The 20373-nt window shown below is 55.5% G+C and overlaps 1 protein-coding gene across 5 annotated transcripts; it reads left to right on the forward strand.

Annotated features, from left to right (window-relative positions):
- Nucleotides 1-1052: 1052 nt before the first annotated feature.
- Nucleotides 1053-15577, forward strand: WRNIP1 (WRN helicase interacting protein 1). Of its 5 annotated transcripts, none has more exons than XR_009505617.1 (8): nucleotides 1053-1944; nucleotides 3783-3974; nucleotides 4415-4656; nucleotides 10311-10540; nucleotides 12985-13140; nucleotides 13394-13503; nucleotides 14235-14314; nucleotides 14874-14963. XR_009505617.1 is itself a non-coding variant. In XM_059937791.1 (7 exons), exons 1-7 carry the CDS (start codon nucleotides 1207-1209, stop codon nucleotides 15147-15149), a joined length of 1914 nt encoding a protein of 637 aa, XP_059793774.1. In that variant the 5' UTR covers nucleotides 1058-1206; the 3' UTR covers nucleotides 15150-15577. The 5 variants fall into 5 exon arrangements, 2 of the variants coding, with proteins under 2 accessions (XP_059793775.1, XP_059793774.1); XR_009505618.1 differs by lacking the exon at nucleotides 14874-14963 and adding an exon at nucleotides 14043-14116; XR_009505619.1 differs by lacking the exon at nucleotides 13394-13503 and adding an exon at nucleotides 14043-14116 and having other exon boundaries at nucleotides 1054-1944.
- The last annotated feature ends 4796 nt before the right edge of the window (nucleotides 15578-20373 follow it).

The raw sequence follows: 20373 nt of genomic DNA on the forward strand, positions 1-20373 counted from the left end.
CCTTTGCCCTTTCCTTTTATACCATCTTTTACCTAATTCTAGTTCTTTGTGAGGCATTCCTTTTTGTAAAATCATCTCATATGAAGAGGCTCATTTAACCCTTAGGGGTTTGCGTTTGGGTAAGTTCCAAGGAGATGTTCTTGTGCAGATTAAATAAACATCCCAGTTTCGTCAACATTTAGGAAAGTCCCTTCTTTTCTAAAATTGTCTCACTTTCGTTTTCATTCCCCTTCTATTTTCTTCTTCTAAATACCAAAAATGCAGGTTTGTGTCACATTTCTGAAGAAGTTTAGAGAAAAGCAGGAACGCGTGCCAGAGACGGTCATCCCGTCGCCCCAGGCCAGACCCCTCGCGAGTCTCAACCCGACGTCCCTCGGCCCGGGGGCGGCGCGCGCGGCAGAGCCTAACGCCGCCTCGAGATGCCCGCGCATTTCTAACGTTTAACTACAAAACGGCCGTGAGACGCCACGTGTGTGACCGCGCGTTTGGGGTAAAAGGCCAACAATCTGGGACGGGCGGTTCTCTTTCCGTATTTCTGGCCGCCGCCGCCGCCGCCCAGGCGAACACTCCCACTCGGAAGGATCTTCGTCTTCCCTTTGCTCCGTCCCCACCCAGCTCCCCGCCAGCGCGTCCCGCGTCTCTCCCATTTCTCCGCCCCCTGCCCTTCGCCCCCTGCCCTCCGCCCCCTGCCCTCCGCCCCCTGCCCTCCGCCACGCGCGGAAAGCCACTCCCCTCGCGCAGCCGCGGCGCGTTTCCACGGCTCCGCCGGCGCCCCGTCCACGGAGGATAGGCCTGCGCACGCGCAACCCGCTGGCCTCTCGCGAGCCCGGCCGGAAGGGAACGCACTGCAGCCGGGAGAACGTCCACGGACTACACTTCCCGACAGGCCGCGCGAGCCGTTGCCCACGGCGGCCAGGCGAACCTCCGTGGACTACATTTCCCGACAGGCCGCGCGAACCGTTGCGAGCGGCCGCGGACTACGTTTCCCGTCAGGCCGCGCGGGCCGTTGCCAGCGGCTGCCGGGCGAGGGGCCGCGGACTCCGCTTCCCGGCGCGCCGCGCGAGGCGCCGGGGCCGCCGGCCGAGGGCGGGCCGATGCGGGCAGCCCGGACGTGAGGCATGAGCGGCGCCCTCCGCCGGCCCGCTCGCGTCCTGCCGCCTCCCCGAGCGAGGGTCGCGCGGCGCGGGGCCTAGCGCGGCGGCCGCCATGGAGGTGAGCGGGCCCGAGGACGACCCGTTCCTGGCGCAGCTGCACCGGGTGCAGTGCCCTGTGTGCCAGCAGACCATGCCCGCCGCGCACATCAACTCGCACCTGGACCGCTGTCTGCTGCTGCACCCGGCGGGCCACGCGGAGCCCGCGCCGCCCCGCCCCAAGCGGCGCCGGCCGTCCGAGAGCTCGGCGCTCAAGCAGCCGGCCACGCCGACGGCGGCCGAGAGCAGCGAGGGCGAGGCCGAGGAGCCGGACGACGGCGGCGAGACCGAGAGCCGAGAGAGCTACGACGCGCCGCCCACACCCAGCGGCGCGCGGCTCATCCCCGACTTCCCGGTGGCGCGGCCCGGTAGCCCCGGCGGGAAGGGCGCGGGGCAGCGGCCGGCGGCGGCGGCGGGCAGCGCGTCCCCGCGGAGCTGGGACGAGGCGGAGGCGCCGGAGGAGGAGGAGGCGGCGGGCGACGCGGACGGCGAGGACGACGCGGGCCGCTGGGACGCGGACGCCGCCGCCGCCTTTGAGGCCCCGGGGGGCCGCCCGCACGCCCGGGCCCCCGCGGCCGAGGAGGTGCGGCAGCTGCTGGAGGGGAAGCCGCTGGCCGACACGATGCGGCCCGACGCGCTGCAGGACTTCGTGGGGCAGGGCCGCGCCGTGGGGCCCGAGACGCTGCTGCGCTCGCTGCTCGAGGCCAACGAGGTGCCCTCGATCATCCTGTGGGGGCCGCCGGGCTGCGGCAAGGTGAGCGCGTCCGCTCGCCCCGCAGCGCCCCCCGGGCCGCAGGCGCGTTCTCCGGGCGTTTCCAGGGTGAAGGTGTCTGAATGCGGGGGGTGCGCGGGAATCGGGGGACCCCCGCGGCGGGCCGCCCAGGGCCGTGGTCCGTCCTGTTCCGGGGGCGGGTGGAGTCAGGTGTGCAGCCTGCAGTCAGGAATTGTAGAATTTCTGTTGTGCTGCTTCCGACTCCTTGTAGCCGGTGGTTTTTTCAACAGACGGGTCTTCCTCAAAACTTGAGACTGCGCTCGCTTAACAGGACTGACGGGAGAACTCCTTCCCCCGGCGAGCCGCCTTCATCCACCGTTTCCATAACTGTCCTTAGGATGGCTTGTCCTTTAAAGAAGCAACATCGGTGCATCTCGGTGGCCAGTGCTTTCTTAGGGGCTGGCACAAGCCCAGAGGAGGGCACTTAGGATGTTGGCGTCACTGGAAGAGCGCTGGGGAGACTGGGAAGGAGCCCTAAGGAGACAGGAGCTAGGACGGATAAAAGAGAAAGCGAGGAGGTGCTGAAATACATATTTTTTTATCTTCAGGGAAAGGGGGGAGAAGGAGCGCCAGTGAGCGAAAAGCAAAGCCCAGGGTGCGGTGCGAAGGGGCTCAGAGCTGTGGGGTTCAGACTCGTCAGCGCACAAGGGCTTTTACGATTTTTCTCCAGTTTTTCTTTCCAGCTTCGTCTCCCACAGCTTAATCGCATCTCCGTTTATTCCAGTTCCTAGCGTGTGTCCTGCTCGTGGTGTGCCTTCTTGTTTGCACTGGAGCTTTTCTTCAGCCAGGAACAATCAGAGTTGACTCAGGAAGCATGGCACCGCGCGGTAGCGTTCTTAGCGATTCCCTAGAGCTCTTAAGACGGTCAGGACAGCTAATCAGGTGGAGGACGTAGGGGCAGATGGCAAGAAAAACGCCCCTGTGGCGGGGAGCTCACAGCAGATGCCTGGCAAGAGAGCCAGTGGGCCGAGCTGCTCAGGGTGGTGGGTGGTCAGCGGCCACGAGCCAAGCAGATGTGGCCTGTAGGCTGGGATCGCTGAGGGGCAGCCGCGGTACCTGACGGTGCTGTGTGACTCTCAGAAAGTCAAACGCCCCCAGCCCACTCATTCAGGAGCAGGTTTGCCTCTCTCGTGACACAGTCTTCCGTTTGTCTTTACCTCCATCCGTAACTGCTATACTTCACTGCTGGCAGTAATAATAAAGTTAATAATAGCGTGTGTGTGTTTATCAAGCATCCGTTAAGCGCCAGGCGCTGAGCACCGCTTTCCCTGCGTCTCTCCGTCGCTTCCCGGGAAGCGCTGACAGGTCGCGGTGCTGCTGTTCCATCTCTGTCCCCAGTGGACAGTCCCACGGGGTGGGGGTCGTCCTTGGTCTCTCAGTTCAAGCGCTGGCTCTCCTCTTCCGAGCTGCCCTGCGGAGCTTCCAGAAGTGGCCCAGCCAGCCCCGTGGGTCTGCGCCTCACCCGTCGGTGGTGCTGTTTTCTTGGCTGGGAGAGGTCACGGCTGTCGCCAGGCTCTGCTGCCGCAAGGTGGCCGCTCTTTCCGGGGATTCTAGAGATCTTAGCGTGCCCAGGAAGGCATCGGATGGGGTTAGACACGAAGGAGAGGAGATCAGGATCGGCCGAACTTTCAGCTGCTTTCCCGTTTCCTTCGTAACACTCTTCCGCACGTTTGGAAGCGCGCTGCGCCGTCTCCGATCGTGTCTGCTGCCGAGCGCGCCTCTGCGTTCAGGCTGCGCGGAGCCGCCGCCGCAGCTGCTCTGCCAGCCTGGGCGCGCGTCTCTCCATCTCATCCGCTTCCACGCTCTGCCCTCTGTCGCAGACCACGCTGGCCCACATCATAGCTAACAACAGCAAGAAACACAGCGTGAGGTTCGTGACGCTGTCGGCCACCAGCGCCAAGACAACCGACGTGCGCGACGCCATCAAACAAGCTCAGAACGAGAAGCGCTTTTTCAAGAGGAAAACCATCCTTTTTATTGACGAGATTCATCGGTTCAATAAGTCTCAGCAGGTACGTGCACTTCTTTCTACTTTCTTTTGGTCCTTGTGAACGCTGACGTGAGTGTAAAGCCCGTGAGGTCGCTGCATAATGCCCGGGGCTGGGGATGATGATAGCTCTGCGTCTGCAGAAACCTAGACCCTCAGCCCTTCTCCTTTATGCCTGTGTGCTCACTTTTTCTTAGCGTTTTTTTTTTGCTGACCAGAAAATGCTTCCTCTATCTGCTAAATGAAATTGTTGCTGTATCTCTGAGCCATACATATCAGAAAAACCACTTTGGGTCAAGCTTCCAATTTTCATAAATGTTTAAACATCAGGACTCACAGTGAGCAGTCTAAGTTCCTAACCTAATCCTGAACTCGGAATTAGGAGAAGGAAGGAACAGCCGACTTACCCAGGATCCTGCAGGTTGTCGACTGGGGTCAATTTCTTTTGTTTTCCTCCACGATCAGGACACGTTCCTTCCTCACGTGGAGTGTGGAACCATCACGCTGATTGGGGCGACCACGGAGAACCCCTCCTTCCAGGTCAACGCTGCTCTTCTGAGCCGCTGCCGGGTTATCGTTCTCGAGAAGCTTCCAGTGGAGGCTGTGGTGACTGTCTTGATGCGGGCGATCAACTCCCTGGGGATCCACGTCCTGGACTCCAGCCGCCCCGCCGACCCTCTGAGCCACGGCAGCAACAGCGGTTCTGAGTAAGTGACTCCGACTCTGGCAGGGCCCTGGGGCAGCACCTCCCGGAGAATCCCCGGCTGGGGCTGGAGGGGCGGGATGGAGAAACGTCCTTCTAGGAGAGACGGGGTCCTTCTAGGAGAGACGGGGACGGAGGAGGGAAGTGCTGGGTTACAGACAGGCAGACAGGCTGGCTCTGTCTCTGCAGCCGGTTCCTGGCTTTTCACATGCGAGTTAGAGCCCATCGTGGGCTTATCTGTAGTTCTTCCAGCTTTAACTGCTTAGCCCCTTACTTTAGTACTTGGGTGTTTGCTTTTGTGCTGACAGATGTGGGTCTTTTCCTAGCACACTTCTTTTTCGAAGCGTGGAAGACCGACCATGAGAAGGCTTATTGATTATTTTCTTCACAGGATAGACTTACCTTACGAATCTTTTGAAGTTTATGCTCAGATTCTAATTTCCTGTTCCTGCAGGTTTTTTTCTTTTTAAGACACTAAGAATTAATATAAACATTACCATGGAACTCCTTTAGTCTTTTTAGGATGATTTTTGAGCACTCTAGAAGTCAAACTCAGTTCCGTGAAAGTAAAGAAATTTTAACTGAAAATGATGCATTAAAGGCCATCCCTTTCCTCTTGGCGATCTCTTTCTGTATCGTGAGAGCTGCGTGATGCACGGGCTGTGTATCGTGGATGATTGGCTGGGTTACTTGGGTCAGAGGTTTTCCCGTATTTGTATTAGGGCGTATTCCTCAGCTGCCCCAGGGTCCCGCATCAGCAGCCGTAACGCCGGAGGCCGAGGCCCATCCGCTGGGAGGCTGGTGCCTCCACCCTCACCCCCACTGCTCTGGAGCCGCTCTTCTGTGAGGATTAAAGCACAGACCAAATTTTAGGCTCAGGGCTTAGGTTTCAGCTGCCCCTCCCCGTGTGTCCGGCCTCCGCCGCTCACTCCTGTCTTGGACGCAGGAGGAGCTATGTGGTGCCTCGTGAGAGCCCTGGACACGGCCGAGGACCCTATCGGCCCCAGGTCGTGTGGCTTTAGGGTAGAGCTGAGGCGGGACCGCCACCCGCGGTGGGAGCTCCAGGAGGGGCCTCCACGTGCGGGGCGTGCGCCGGGGTCTGCAGGGCTGCTGCCCTCTCTGCGCGCCCACTCCGGCTTTCCGCCAAGCAGCACGTCCACTGCGGACTCACGGAAGCGCGTGATCAAGGGAAATTGAGAGGGAGAAAAATCCTGACTTTTGCGTGTGTGTTTTTCGTGCATGTACTGGTTGTCGTTATACGTCTACAACTTTCTATCCCACGTTTTTGTTTATCTAGGGTAATTTATTTATTTTATTCACATCAGTATTTCGTGGGATGACTGTCAGGTTGTTCCCTCGCCCCATCACTGCCGTGCCGTAGTTTAAGTGGAATGAGGACCAGAGCAGCAGGCAGAGGGAAGAGTATCAGGCTTAATTCGTGGGTCTGCTTGTTAGCAGTTCTGACGAGAAGTTAAGTTGGGAGACGTCACAGGTCATTTGCTCAGGAGGCTGAGACACAAAAAGGCCGAGTCATGTGCCCCAGATCACACAGTTTGAATGATGGAGCTGGATTTTGAAAGCGTGCTTCTAACCCAGTTGGAAGAAGGAGGCTGAAGTTCAAGGAGTTACTTAGTACCTCCTTGGTACTGAGTGAAGGTGCTACTGGTGAGTACTAACATTCTAACCTTTCTCTGTGCTTCTTCGTGTCCAGGCAGACTGTATTAATTTGTAAAGGATTAGGAACCAAAGGCTTCCATCCGTAATTTAGCAGCTGTGTCTTTTGACCAGATCTGCGTGTCACACTTACCAGGGATACAGTTTGAAAAGGCACGTGCCCGGGGTCAGGCCCTGGAGGCTGTGGAGTCGGTAAATCTGTGCTGAGAGCCACACACCTGGATTTTGGGAAAGTTCTCTGTAACGTGACACACGTCGCTCTTGTTACCCTGACCGTGGAGTGTTCCTTTTCCTTAGAGAGAGTCACAGAGCGTTGTTTTGTCATTCAGGGAGCGGTTAACCGAGCCACGTATGTGCTTCTGTTCTGCATGAAATAACAGGCGTGTTTTCACTTACTTCACTCCTCCTGCAGCTTAGACATCCAGCCGTAGAATCCTCTAGATAGCAGGAAAACAAGGTGCAGAAAGATGCAGGCCTTGGAAGGAAAGAGGGAAGGAGGGAGCTGGCCTTGCTGCACGCGCCCAGGTTCCGGCTCAGACCACATGCTGCTCTCCAGCTAGAGGACGAGGCTGTCACTTCCTCCCTCTCTGGGTCTCATTACTTTGGAATGTGATCTTTCCCAGTGCACTTAAACCATTTTTTCCCTTATTATGGGACAGTTTTTTAAATCACGGTATAACGATATAATTTACTGTCTACTGCTTATTTCTCTGTGGGATGCTGTGCAATTTCAGGCACTCTATCCCCAAGGTAGCTTGCGCCTCAGTTAATTCTTTGATGACTTTGGAAAGTTACTTGCAAATGAGAAACATTGTAAAAGTGGACGCTTCCGTTTTACAATAGCCTTAAACTCTCTGGAGCCGGAGTACTGTCCACGTGATCTGTGCAGCAGAGGCTGTTTGTTGCGGAGTTTTGCCAGGGGCGGTGCCCGCGTCCCTGCCTCTGTTCTCGCGTGACCCTCCTCCGTTCCCTCTCCTGAGATCTCAAGGTGTTTTGGCGCAGTTTATTCCTCTTCGGAAGCTGGCTGGTGGCAGCGGGGGTCGGGATGGGCTGGCGGGGGCCGGGACCTCCGGCCGCGTCCTGTGCAGCAATCCTGGCGGCAAGTTCCCAACAGAGACTTAGCGCGTGACCGTCCCGAGTGGCACCTTGGCTAGTGGAGCCCAGGTGCTGACAGATTTGTTTGTGTTTAAAGAGATTCATTTTGGACGGGGCTGAAATTGGAGTGTGGCTCGCATGGCAGGGGGTGTGGAGCACTGGGGGCCGGGGTGGGCGCCCTCCCGTCCCCCCGACTCCAGGCCTGACGGACGGGATGACAGTGGAACGGGGTGGACTTTGGTTAAGAGTCTAAACAGCGAAGGAAGGATTTCCTTTTCCACCACGCAGAACCCATCCCCAGTTTTAAAGGCTAATCACAGTCTGCTCGTCGGCTTCTCTCATCACGAGCGAGGCCCGTGAGGAGGCGTGGCAGCGCGGGAGGACTGGGCTGGGAGAGCACCCACCTGTCTGTTCTCTGCCCCCAAGCACTTCACGCCTCTCGGTGCCTCCGGTGGACCGTCACACAGGAGGGAGGTACGTGCACCAGAGCCCTGACCTGCAGGTGGCAGAGCAACAGGTGACGTCACCCCTTTGTCGCTAGTGTTTGCATTTTTTCTAATCCCATTTGGTGAAAAAGTAATATTCAGAGTTCTGAGTAACTTGCTTGTATTTCAAAATTATATTTTTTGTTAGTAAGGTTGCAAACGCTATATGGTATGACCCCAATTTTGTTTTAAAAACTAGACTGGATATTTATAGGATAGAAATTCACGAGATGTTCAGAAGGTTCTACCTGCCACCCAGTATGTCCGGAACCCCAGGTCACACCACCCAGGTTCAGTGAGGTTGATAGTGACGTGGGTGGATGGCCCATAGAGGAAATTCAGCACATGACCTGGCAGCTGTTGTTCTCTAGGTGGTGCAGATAAGGGGTTTTTATGTTTTTGTTTTTTTTGTACTTTCCATATGTCACCATGTTTAAAAATACATGTTTCACTCTGAGATTGTGGGGAAATTGAAGTTAGTCCATTCGTTGTGCAGATGTGGAGTGCCTGACGTCCGCCAGGCACTGGGCGTGAAGAATGAAACGTAATTCCAATCCTCGCGGCCCCGGCAGTGGCGGGGGGATGGAGAGACGGCGTGTCACCACCAAATGGCCCGCTCCAGGTGACGCTCACCCAGGGTTCCGGCTCCATCGCTTTCCTCCTGCAGATGGCCCTGCGGGCTCTTTGTTGCTAGGAAGCCTTCCAAGGGGATGGAAAGCGTTGCTTTTAGTAGTTCTGAGATGAGATGTTCAGGCCGTTTGGGTCTCTCTGCCCCCCCCCAAACACACACACACGTCTATACACACACACGTGTACACACACACGTACACATACATGTATACAAGTACACACATACGCGTGTTCACGCATGCACACGCGCGCACACGCATACACACACGCGCGCACACGCAGATGATGTGCCGTCACCGAGCCCCGACTGCCCTCCTCTTAGGCATACCTGGGCTGCCACACCCCCTCTGATGGGGGCCCGTGCAACACGTTCTCTTTAGTGTGGGTTGTCTAGTTTTTTCCAAGTCATCAAAAATCTGCTTCAGAAACGGGCCGTCAGCTTTACGAAGAGCCAGTGAGGCGGCCTCGGTGTGTGTGGTGTCTGATCAGGAAGGGAAGAGGGTGGGCCTGTAGGCTCTTCCCACAGCTCTGGGGCCCAGGCGGCTGTCAGGAGTCCTGGAAGAGTCGTTCACAGCGCAGCTAATCCCTGGGGTGGGAGGCGGTCCCCGGAAGGCTTGGCTGGCTTCGGTGAGGGAGCAGGGAGGTGAGTGAGAGCAGTGGTTTGGGATCGTCAGGGAGTGAGGTGCAGATTGGGGTCGTTCAGGCTGTTCCCCAAAGCGAGGTGGGGGGTGGGTGTGTGGTCAGGAACTCTGCGTGGACCTCCGTAGACAAGCTGGGCCCCTTTTGTGGCCGCCTCCCACTCCCCGCCTTGGCCCAGCCCAGTGGATGCCTAGGAGTTGTTTCCCAAGCAGCTGATGAAGGTTGACGATGACATGGGTGAGCCGTAACTTTGGACGATTATTTTTTGCTTTGCACATGTGCAGCTGGCACCTAGCCGGAAGGAATAAGACCCCTCTATGTAACTAAACGTGTCACATATCTCGTGTAACTAGACTGGGAATAGGAAAAGTAGTTCAGTTAGACTCGAACAGAAGTCACAGTTAGACCTCCTTTACGAAGGTCCGCATGGGCTTAGTACCCCCGTGGCAGCGTGCCCCAGGCCTAAACCCCAGAGCCCTGCTTCTGGGTCCTGCTGTGCCCAGAGGGACTGGGGACCTGGTGGGTTGTTTGTAAAATAAGGGACATGTGTGTGCTTATGCAGTTGTCACTCAGTATCTGCGGGGGAATGGTTCCAGGGCCCCTGCCCCAACAGATACCAAAATCCGAGGGTGGTGGACGCTCAGGTCCCTTCCGTAAAATGGCGCAGTGTTTGCATAGGACCCGAGCACATCCGTACACTTCAGATCATCTCTAGAGGACTTATAATACCTAACACAATGTAAATGACACGTAGATCGTTGTAAATATGTTGTGAGTGCTTTGTAAATAGTTGTTGGTGTGCAGCAGATTCAAGCTGTGCCTTTTGGAACTATCTGGAATCTTTCCCCCTGACGTTTTCCATCCGAGGCCGGTTGAATCCGTGGATGCGGAACCCACAGATGCAGAGGGCAGAGCGTCCAGTGAAATCACCTCGCGACTCCAGGGCGAGGCAGTTCCCAGTCTTGATGCCAACCCGCGTGACACCGTGGACCCGCTTTAACACAGTGGTTTGGGATCCAGGGCAGAGGCTGGAACCTCGGGTGGCTCGTTAGTGGCCTTGCGGGGACAGAAGGTCACAGAGCGCTGCGGGGTGAGCGTGTCCCCCGAGTGTGACGCGCTCCCGGTGGTGTTGCAGGCCCTGCGTGCTCATAGAGGACAAGGCGGTGGACACGCTGGCCCGCCTGAGCGACGGGGACGCGCGGGCCGGACTGAACGGGCTGCAGCTGGCGGTGCTGGCCAGGCTGAGCGCCAGGAAGGCGTTCGGGAAGAAGAGCGGGCAGAGCTACCCTCCCAGCCGCGTGCTGGTCACCGAGAGCGACGTGAAGGAAGGCCTCCAGCGCTCTCACATCCTGTACGACCGAGCAGGTGAGTGACCGCCCAGAGCCCCGTGTCGCAGGCCTGCTTCCCGATTGCTCGGGTGCAGAGCAGGACGGCCCTGATGAGAGCGGGTGTGAGACTGCGGGAAGTTGGGTGCGCCTCTGATTTCAGTAGCTCAGTGAGAGGTAGAATCCTTAATTCTTAGAGTCTCTGCGAAAAATTAAGTTTACATCGAACTTGGTGCTTTTATTTCATAGTAGTTTTTTAAAAAATTAAAGTTGACGTGTGTATGTATCTGTTTTCATAGAACCGTATTTACAGGTACCAAATATGATACCAGCTTTTATTAAATTCCTGACCTGGCGATATTAAATGTTGTAAGCACAGCACGTTTGTGTCTTTTTATAAAAGACGCGGGTGCTGAAGAGAGTCTGCTGCAGATGAGGCTGTAGGGTAGACTTGGGTCTGTGTGATTCTCGGCAGTCACACGGCAGGAGCTGGAGTAGATTTCTACACCTTTGAAAGGAAGCTGATGGCTCGAGCTGTCACTCTGCGTGCCGTGTCTGCAGTGTTTCCAGATGCTTCTTGGTGATGGAAGCTCCTCCTACTGGCCGGGGCGGGGCGTGGGGGAAGCTTGGCAATGACTGGTTCCGGGCATGGCCTCCTGATGAGGGCACCGAGCGGGCCGTGTGACCCCTGGGAAGCGCCTCAGCCGACTGGGGGCACTAAGGACATGCTGGAAGCCCGTCACGGCCGCTCCTGTCCACGTCCCGACGCAGCCCAGGCATCTCAGCCCCCAGCACTTTGTGCCCCGAAGTTGTATGAATGCTCAGAAAATCTGAACAGTGAAACATTCTGGGTGTAGAGCATTGCTTCGCTTTGGCCAAGTGCAAGGATTGGAGATGTGAACGAAATGTAAAATTTCCAGAGGTAGAAATAACGCCCACGTGCTGGACTCCCGTTGTTTCGGGGGGCTCTGGTGTTTCTCCCTTGTGGTTGTCCTAAGGTGATGCTTCATTCTGACGGGACCCACTGGAACTGCTCTCACGTGTCATCAGACCGTCAGCTAAAAATCAGAGAGCTGCCATCTAACATAATGGTAGCTAACGTGGAAGTTTGTTTTGTAATTTTCAAAACAACCTTAGGCGGTAGGTAACTATTAATGTTACCCCACTTTACAGATGGCAAAGCCTAAGTTCACAAAGCAAGTGCTAAAACTCATCCTCAAATCCAAGTCTGACGGATTCCGAGGACAGGACCTTCCCCCGTGTTGGTGCTGCCTGCACGCCAGCCCACCCCGCGGTCACCAGCCTCATCCCTGCAGCACGTATGTGTGCGCGCGCACACACACGCACACACACACACACACACATGCTGGTTCCGGCCTCTCGGGGTCACGTTCCATCAGGGGGAGCCACACATGACGGGGACCCCTGTTCTCCGCAGCTGTGTGCTGCCCGCCTGGGCCAGGCCTTGAGAACCCGCACGTTCTAGGAGCCTTCCCCTTTGTGCCGCCCCCGCTGTCACATCCCCACCCACAGTGGGTCGGCGGACACAAATGCACTTCAGATCCCAGAGAATCGTCCTCTCACAGGCTTTGTTCCATAAATACGGAGGATAGAGGCCTCGCCCTGGGAACCTGCTCGCTGGTACTCTTGGCCTTTTTTATAACTCTGCTGAGACAAAGACCGCCACCCCCAGGATTTTAATTATTTCTTTTCATGTCATCTAGCATATAGTAACCCACCTGTGGGATTTAGTAGATAGCTCAGATATTTCTGTGTCAGAGTGAGGAGGTTTCCAAATGAGAAAAGTTCTCTGCCCTGCATTGAGGTGGAGGTTCTACACAAATAGTGTGGAATTCTAGGCTATAAAGTGGTGTATGATAAAAGCAAAAATAGAAGCTAGCATAGAATATCTAACCATGCACATTCCTACAGGGCTTGCTCTGTGCCTGGCGAACGTTATTAGTCAGCCCCGTGAGCTAGCTGGTCTTGCACCCATTTTACAGATGAGGGACCAAGACACAGACGCGGTCAGACTTGCCCACGGTCACGTGGCCGGTGCGCTTGGCATTTAAACCCAGGCCGCCTGGCTCCAGAGCCCGTGGCCTCGACCGTGTTACCTTCATCGTGGACCTAGTAAACGCGTGAGAGCCAAGGACCTTTGCAGCGGGGGAGGCTCAGGGCCGTCTCGTCGCTCACAGTTGACGAGGCGAGCGGAGGGGAGCTCTCCTGCGCCCTCCGTGTCCGCGGGTTGGCCGAGCCTGCGCTGCCGGCCCCCCTGCCCACATCCAGGCTCGGCGGCCCACACCGGTCGCCGGGCAGCTGGAGGGCGGCTGTCAAACCTCGCTCTCCTCAGGCCTTCCTGGGCCCCTCACTAGTGCAGGCTTCCTTGAAGTCGGCCGGGGGAGAGCAGCGCGCGGCCCGGATGGCGTGTGAGCGGCGGGTCCCGCGTCCCGCCGAGGCTGAGCGGTGCCCTTTGGTGTCCAGGAGAGGAGCATTACAACTGCATCTCCGCGCTGCACAAGTCCATGCGGGGCTCGGACCCGAGCGCCTCCCTCTACTGGCTGGGGCGCATGCTGGAGGGGGGCGAGGACCCGCTGTACGTGGCCCGGCGGCTCGTGAGGTTTGCCAGCGAGGACGTGGGTGAGTGACGGGGGGGCCGGGGCCCAGGGGTGCTGCTGCCTTCCGGCCTGGGAACCTCCTGGCTCCGTGCGGGGCAGGTGAGGAGGAGGAAGAGGGTCAGGGTGAGCACAGCCGCTTGTTCCTGGGGTGGGGGGGGGGGGGTGTGCTCGGGGTGTTGGTCTCCCAGAGTCACCGTTTCCTGCTTCCTCCGCGGTGGGGACCACGCAGGAGGACAGGCCCCCTCATATCATCTGCACTTTGCTGCATGTCACAGACAGTGCGTTTTTTACGAAGCGAAGGTTTGCGGCAACCCTGTGTCAAGCGGGTCTGGCAGCACCCTTTTTCCCACAGCAGCTGCTCCCATGGTGTCTCTGTCGCACTTCGGTAATTCTCATGATATTTCACACTTCTTCGTCTCCGTTATATTTTTGTTATGGAGATAGTGATGAGTCATCTTTGATGCCACTACTACAGAAAGATTGGCTCACTGAAGGCTCAGATGATGGTTAGCATTTTTTTAGCAATAAAGTATTTTTAGACATAATGCTGTTGGTGACGGTAGAGTGTAAACATAACCTTTGTACGCACTGGGAAACCAAAGATTTCATGCGACTTGCTTTATTGCCGTATTCGCTTTATTGCAGTGGTCTAGAACCAAACCCACAATATCTCTGAGGTGCCTGTGTTGAAATAAAAGAAACATTTTAAATTTGCTTTGCAGTCAGGTGTTCTGGTTCCATCAGGCAGCTCCTGAGAAAGAGATGGAAGATTCTGGACACTATTTAAAGAAAACGACCAGAAAGATTTACCTTTCTTTATAGTGTTGGTAGATGTTCTGCTTTTAACGTGTCCATCCTTGTGACTGTCTCCGTGGCCTCTGCTCCTTACGTGGGTTGTACGTAGTCTCCTGTTTTTCCTACCAGATGCAGAGTTTTTATCCATGAGGAGACAGTTCTTGACACTGCGCAGTAACCACTCAGTAGATATCTCCAGTAAGGTAACGAGATCAGATTTTGCTGAGTGGATTTTTTGGTCAAAGTCTGCAGGCAGTGATGGGTCAGGATGGGGGTGTGCGTTATGACTTACACGTGCCTTTGTCTCTGTGTGTGTGGCAGGTCTGGCCGACCCATCTGCATTAACACAAGCAGTTGCTGCCTACCAAGGCTGTCACTTTATAGGCATGCCCGAGTGCGAGGTAAGGGAACCCGCTCCGTTCTTTGCAAATCGGTCCCTTGCTCTCACGCTGTGTCCCTTTGTGGTCCCTCACCATGGGTGCCTGGGCCAATGAAGAAGCTGCTTGGCTTTCTCACTCGCATCTTAGAAGCTTAAGACTCTAGAGAGGGGACCTCGGGTGTCAGCAGGGTCATGTGTTCAAACTGGGGGAGTCCTGAGTGCCGAGGAGGTGCCCAGGGTTTCCTGGGGACGGAAGTGTCAGAGGAGCCAAACAGGAAATCTCTGCAAGTTCACCCACAAACAGAGCAGCTCCTGCTTATTAGCTTTATATATTCGGGTTTCAGGAAAAATTTCATATAATAAAAAGTTCTTTCAGTTTAAAAAAAAAAGAAAAGAAAAGAAAACCAGTGGTCTGGTTCAGCCTCTCGCCTCAAGCAGGAATGTCTTCTTTCTGTCCTAGGTGATCCAGACTGTGGGCAAAGCGGGGGAGTAAAAGCCTGGGGGCGGGGATGGGGGCGGGGGGCTCTTCTCAGAACTAACCAGAGGCGGCGCCTCCGTGACCGTGGTGCCCTCTCGCCCAGGTGCTCCTGGCCCAGTGCGTCGTCTACTTGGCCCGAGCCCCGAAGTCTGTCGAGGTGTACAGCGCCTACAGCAACGTCAAGGCCTGCCTGCGGAGCCACCAGGGGCCCCTGCCCCCCGTCCCCCTGCACCTGCGCAACGCGCCCACCAGGCTCATGAAGGACCTAGGCTACGGCCAGGGCTACAAGTACAACCCCGTGCACAGCGAGCCCGTGGACCAGGACTACCTGCCCGAAGAACTGAGGGGCGTGGATTTCTTTAAGCAGCGGCGGTGCTGACTCGGAGGCTGGGCCGGGCCGGGGGAGGCCCTGGATCGCCGGGTGGGCGGCCTGGCGGGAGTCACAGCAGGCCGACCTTCCGTGCCAGCGGTGTAAGCGTTCCTGCGGGGGGGCGCGGTTCCTTCAGCCGAATGTGTGGCGTCGAAATTGTGTTCGTTTGCACTCTGTGCGACGTTATGCTCATGAAACGGTCTGGCAGCTTTGTGCAATGAATTAACGTTACGAGGGATGACCTATTTTGTCATAGTATTTAAGTCATAATGTCATTTCAGAATTCAGTTCTGTAGGGTTTTTTTCCTTTAAAAAATGGATATTCTGGGTAGTTTCAATTGGTAAAAAAATGTAATTGTGATTTAATACTGCATAGTGTTTTGGGTATTTTTTTTATATGCAAAGGTCTTATAAGCCAATAAAACTATTTCAAAGTACTTCAATTCTTGCCTGTTTTTCCACCTGGGATCCAAGGTACCAACATCTGTCACCATCACATTTTGATAGGTAAGCACTGTGAAAGAAAAATTTTCATAGGTGACGTTGGAAAGTTTGGAAGTCCGTGTATCTTCCGAAAATTAACTTTTAACCATTTTGAAGGATTGTAAATGGCTTCTGAAAGAATCAGCAGCTCCCGTCCCGGGCCTCCCCACTTCTCCAGACTCTTGAAGCCCCGTGTTTCTAAATGATACATCCGGTTTTGCCTCTGTGTTTGCTAAAGCTGAATATGCCCCCGCATGCGCACACACACACACACACATCACACACACACATCCAGAGCTTCGCTTCCTTTGTATCTACTGCTGATGTAACCAGAAGTGGGGTCCAGCTGCCTGCTGTGCAAAAGCCAGTAAAGAGGCCGGGTTGGTGGAAAGGAAAGTTTGCTTTATTTTGGATGCCGGCAGCCGGGGTGGGGGGAGGGTGAACTCGTGTCCAGAGGCCGACGCACCCCTGACAGGGGGCAAGGGCTTCTATAGGTGGAGGGAGGCGGCTACACGCAGAAACAGCACAGGCAGCTCTGACAGGCATCCTGATGTCGGCCATGCGGTGCTCTGACCAGCGTCGTCTTGATTAAGTGCAGTTAGTCTTCAGTTCCAGGGTCGGTTGGTTCCCGTTTCCTTGAGGCCGGTTCTCAGAACTGTGGCAGCTTGTGTCATGGCTACAGCCTGGTCGTCATGCAGTTCACTCCTTCCACCTGGTGGGGTTTCAGTATCTACAAGACGGCTCCCAGGATGTGGCTCAGAATACGATCTGTGGCCCTTGAGGAACTAAAGGGCCTTGAGTATGCTTAATGACTAAACTATTGTCTTGTCCTGTTTGACCGCTTTTCTCTGTTTCTGCGTTTTCTCACTTCTCTGATTAAACTTATTCTTTGCCTAAAGTTTTTCCACAGACAAAAGGCAGGCTGAGGACAAGGGGGGAAGGACCCTAGGGTCCTGCCCCGTTTCACTGATTCTTCTCCAACTTCTTCCTAGCCATTTGGCACCCATTTCCCCGAGGACACTACCATCTACTCGTCTGTCGGTGGTCTACCCCGCAATATGACCCCTCCTGGGCACCTTTGCTCCATCCGGGTGTCACATCTGACCTCGGGATCCTGTGCTCTCCCTGCTCCGGTGGTGCAGATCCTGCAGTCGCTTTAAGGAGCGTGGACGCCTGGAAGGCAAGATGATTTTAGACCTTGAGAGCCTGGAAGTGCTCTTACTCTACCTTCAGACTTGCCTGATGGTTTGGGAATAAGTTCTAGGTTGGGCAGCGTTTGCCAGTTGCCTTCCTCTTGCCCACGTTGCTGTCGAGAAGTTTGACCTCTGCAGGCTGAGCGAATCTTCTCTCTCTGTTCCCGGGGTCGGAAAGTTTGCGATGATTTTCCTGGGCATTTGGTGGAGTCTTTCAATCTGGAAGCTCAGGTCTTTGAGTTCTGGGAAAGTTTCTATTCTTTTCATTCAATAAACACTGAGTGCCTGCCTCACACTGGGCTCTCGTTGGGAACATAAGTGAACAAACAACAACAACAACAGACAACAATCCTGTGCTCGTGAAACGGCGTGGAAAAGAGCATTTCAATATGGCAACGGGATAAGTGCTAAGGAAGAAGTACTGCCCCGGGATGGATGTAGACAAGAGGGGGTGTGGTCCAGATGTTCGGGTGGCCAAGCAGACCTCCGCGAGAACGAGAGGGGGAGTGTGTCCGGTGAGGCCATCCGGCACGTGGAGGAGCAGAGGTAGTGAGCGTCGTCAGGAGATGATGGTGTGGAGCCTTCTTGGTCGTGGGAGACTTGGCTTTTACTCGGGGTATCTAGCAAAGGAGTGACGTGGTGGGACTTAGGTGTCTTGAGGGTCACCTGTGCTGTGGCCCGGAGACAGGACGGAAGGGAGGAGGGGCGGCCAAGGGCCAGGCGGCATCTGCGAAGCCTGGGAGGTGCTGGTGCGCGAGCGGTGGTGGCGGAGATGGTAAGGCTGGCTGGTCTGGTCATGAGGGCGCTTGAAGGACGAGCCAATAAAATTTGGTGACAGGTCGTGTGTGGCGTGTATGTGTGAAAGAGGAGGTGGCCATGGCTTTCGCTTACTGAGGTCATGATATGTACCAGCTTGGTTCTTAGCACTTTGCAGGGACTACTTATTTGAATCCTCGTAATAACCCAGTAAACTAAGTACCATTATTCACATTTTCGGGATAAGGAGGCTGGGGCACAGAAAGGTTGGGTAACTTGCCCTGGACCACCCAGCTCATAAAGGGGGGGCCTCGGATGCAGAGGCCCGCTCTCACCTGTGGATTCTTCTCACCTGCACTTTCTCTGGTCCGTCTTTCTGGAATAGCCTCTGGAGCTTGGCCCTCTGGAGGTTGTATATGTTTCTTTCCTCCTTATTTTCCATCCTTTGTCTTTTTGCTCTACTCCCTGAGAGAGTTCCTCAACTTTATTTTTCCTGTTTGCCATCATCATGTTATAAATTTCCGAGAGCTCACTTTTTTGGTAATGTCCTTTTTTTTGTTGTAGCCTGTGTGTGTTTGGTGATTACTTATCTTATCTCCCTGAGGATATTAAATTTGTTTTTAATTTTCTCCCTGTATGTTCTCTTTCCTTCCACGGTTGTTTTTTCTGTTCGTTTTGGCCTCTTCCTCAGATGTCCAGCAACCCCGGGTTAGGTGCTCCCGTTCAGCTCAAGAGCAGATTGGAAGCTCAGAGCATGGGGCGGGGACGGGGCACGGGGTGTGACTTTGATCCTCAAGGAGCCATTTGTTGGAAACCCTGGAAGCCAGGGTCTTCAGGGCTTTTCCTCTTGGGCTGGTTAGAGCCCCAGAGAACCTCTTCTGTTCTCTCGCCAAGTGGAGAAAAGTCTGCTCCCTGCGTTCTAGGTGCCACGTGGGCAGGCGTCTCCCAGCGAGCAGTGTGTGTGTGTGTGTGTGTTGTGTGTGTGTGTGTGTATGTCCCCTTGATCTCTGCGAGTGAAGTGGGACCCAGGCCCCCAGCTCTATCTGGGGTCCAGTTCGGAGATCCTCCTGGAGTGGGAGAGGATGACCACTGCCGTTGGAGCCCTGGAGACGCCTGCCGCATGAACGAGGCGGGTTCTTGCTGTCTCCGCTGGGACCTGCCAAGTGCGTTGCCAGGCGCCCATCCTCTCCCCCGGCTCAGCGCCGTGCTGCTGTGTCTCCGGCGTACGATCCCTTCACTGCACGGTTGGCGGGCGCTTGGGAAGACATGCAGTGAGACACGGGTTCAGTCCATCGCCTTGACTAGGATTCAGGATAATTAAGGTTTGCAGCTCACAACCGTAGGGACTCAAGGCCTGGCCTTTGACCAGAGTGGGGAGGCCTTATGTAGACGGCGTGGGGTCAGGGGGGACTCAGCCTCCGCTGCACGTCCTGGCAGGAGTGGGGGAAGGGTGGGAGAAGGAGGTGAGTGCCTGACCCCCGCTCCTACCCCGTGCCCCGCTGGTGCCCCCGTTGCAGCACCTGCCAGGTGCCCCCTGGTTGAAGAGCAGGACGGAAGGGGTGGAGCGCGGGTCCGGAGGGCCGGCGGGGCGGGCACGCCTAGAGCGGACGGATCTCTGAGCCCAGGCGTGTAGCGACCACATCTTAGACGAAACAAGGTTCCGCCTGATTGTGGACCTTGAGAAAACTAATAATAGGACCAGGAAAATGGTCAGATGTAAACAGTATATGAAAATCAGTAGCTTCTGGCCTATAATTGTAATCAGGAAATGTACCAAGAAAAATCCGCCCTTCTCAGTAACAGCGTGGAGGGAAACGTACTAGTCTCCGAGGAATAGGACCAAGGTGGAGACAAAAACCTCGAACAAAAGCAGGCAGAAGCCGTATTCCTCAACATTTTATTATAAACGTCATTAGTATAAACAGTATTTAAATTTGGTTTTATATCCCCACCATGCTTGGCCCTTAAAAGGTGGTCAGTGTGTATTTGTTGACTGACAAAATGAGTGAATAAACTGTCACTGAGACATTTATGTCGGTGTCTGACAGGGGAGGCCTGCCCTCGCTCGACGTGTGTGTCCACCAGAAGGCGGGCTCCGCCGCGACAGCCGGTCTCAGCACAGCGGCCGCCTGGTGCCCGTGACCCCACTCAGCCAAGACTGGTTCAGCGTTTGTAGCTAACCTCATGGGCCAATCACCAGGTTTTTAAAAAGCTTACTATTTACCTGTCAGGTTACAAAAGTAACGTGACCGTTGCCAAAAAGGTACGAGAGGAGGTGCAGCCAAAAACAGAAGAAACCACACAGAAAAACAATAATAAAAGTCAACTTTAATTTTTCTTCTCAACAGTAACCACCGCTAGCTTTTTAGTATACGTCTTTGGGGTATTTTTTCCAATGTGTGTGAGAGAATTGGAAGCAACATCACCCGTTTCCTAGCCTGCTTACTTTTTCTCGCCTCACCCTGTGATTTGTCACGTCCTGGAATTGGCCTCAGTGGGTGACTTTCAGTGGCTGCGTACAGAGCCCCCAGGGGCCACGCGTTCTGTGTGACGCAGAGCACGGGCTGTGACGGCGGGCTCCTAAGAACCAGGAAGCTGTGGTCTGGACCTCGGGCCACTTTCTCCAGCGCCTGGACTGCACCGCCTCGTCCCTTACCTGGCCCCTCCCCCTGCCCTCAAGCCCACCCGGGGAGGGGTCTGGTCGCATGCCACCAACCCTTCCCCGCCCCCCCGCCTGACCTCCCCACACCCTCAGTATGAAGACGGAGTCCGTGCTTTAGTCCACAAGACCGCATCCGCCC

The sequence above is a fragment of the Balaenoptera ricei genome, chromosome 11, assembly GCF_028023285.1.
Source record: "Balaenoptera ricei isolate mBalRic1 chromosome 11, mBalRic1.hap2, whole genome shotgun sequence".
In the NCBI taxonomy this organism is placed as follows: domain Eukaryota; kingdom Metazoa; phylum Chordata; class Mammalia; order Artiodactyla; family Balaenopteridae; genus Balaenoptera; species Balaenoptera ricei.

Bases quoted from the DNA above. Each gene is read 5' to 3' on its own strand.
- WRNIP1 (XM_059937791.1), top strand. From the start codon at position 1,207: ATGGAGGTGAGCGGGCCCGAGGACGACCCGTTCCTGGCGCAGCTGCAC. The intron at 4,657-10,310 runs GTAAGTGACTCC...GTGGTGTTGCAG, and splicing joins GGCAGCAACAGCGGTTCTGA to GCCCTGCGTGCTCATAGAGG. The intron at 10,541-12,984 runs GTGAGTGACCGC...TTTGGTGTCCAG, and splicing joins CATCCTGTACGACCGAGCAG to GAGAGGAGCATTACAACTGC.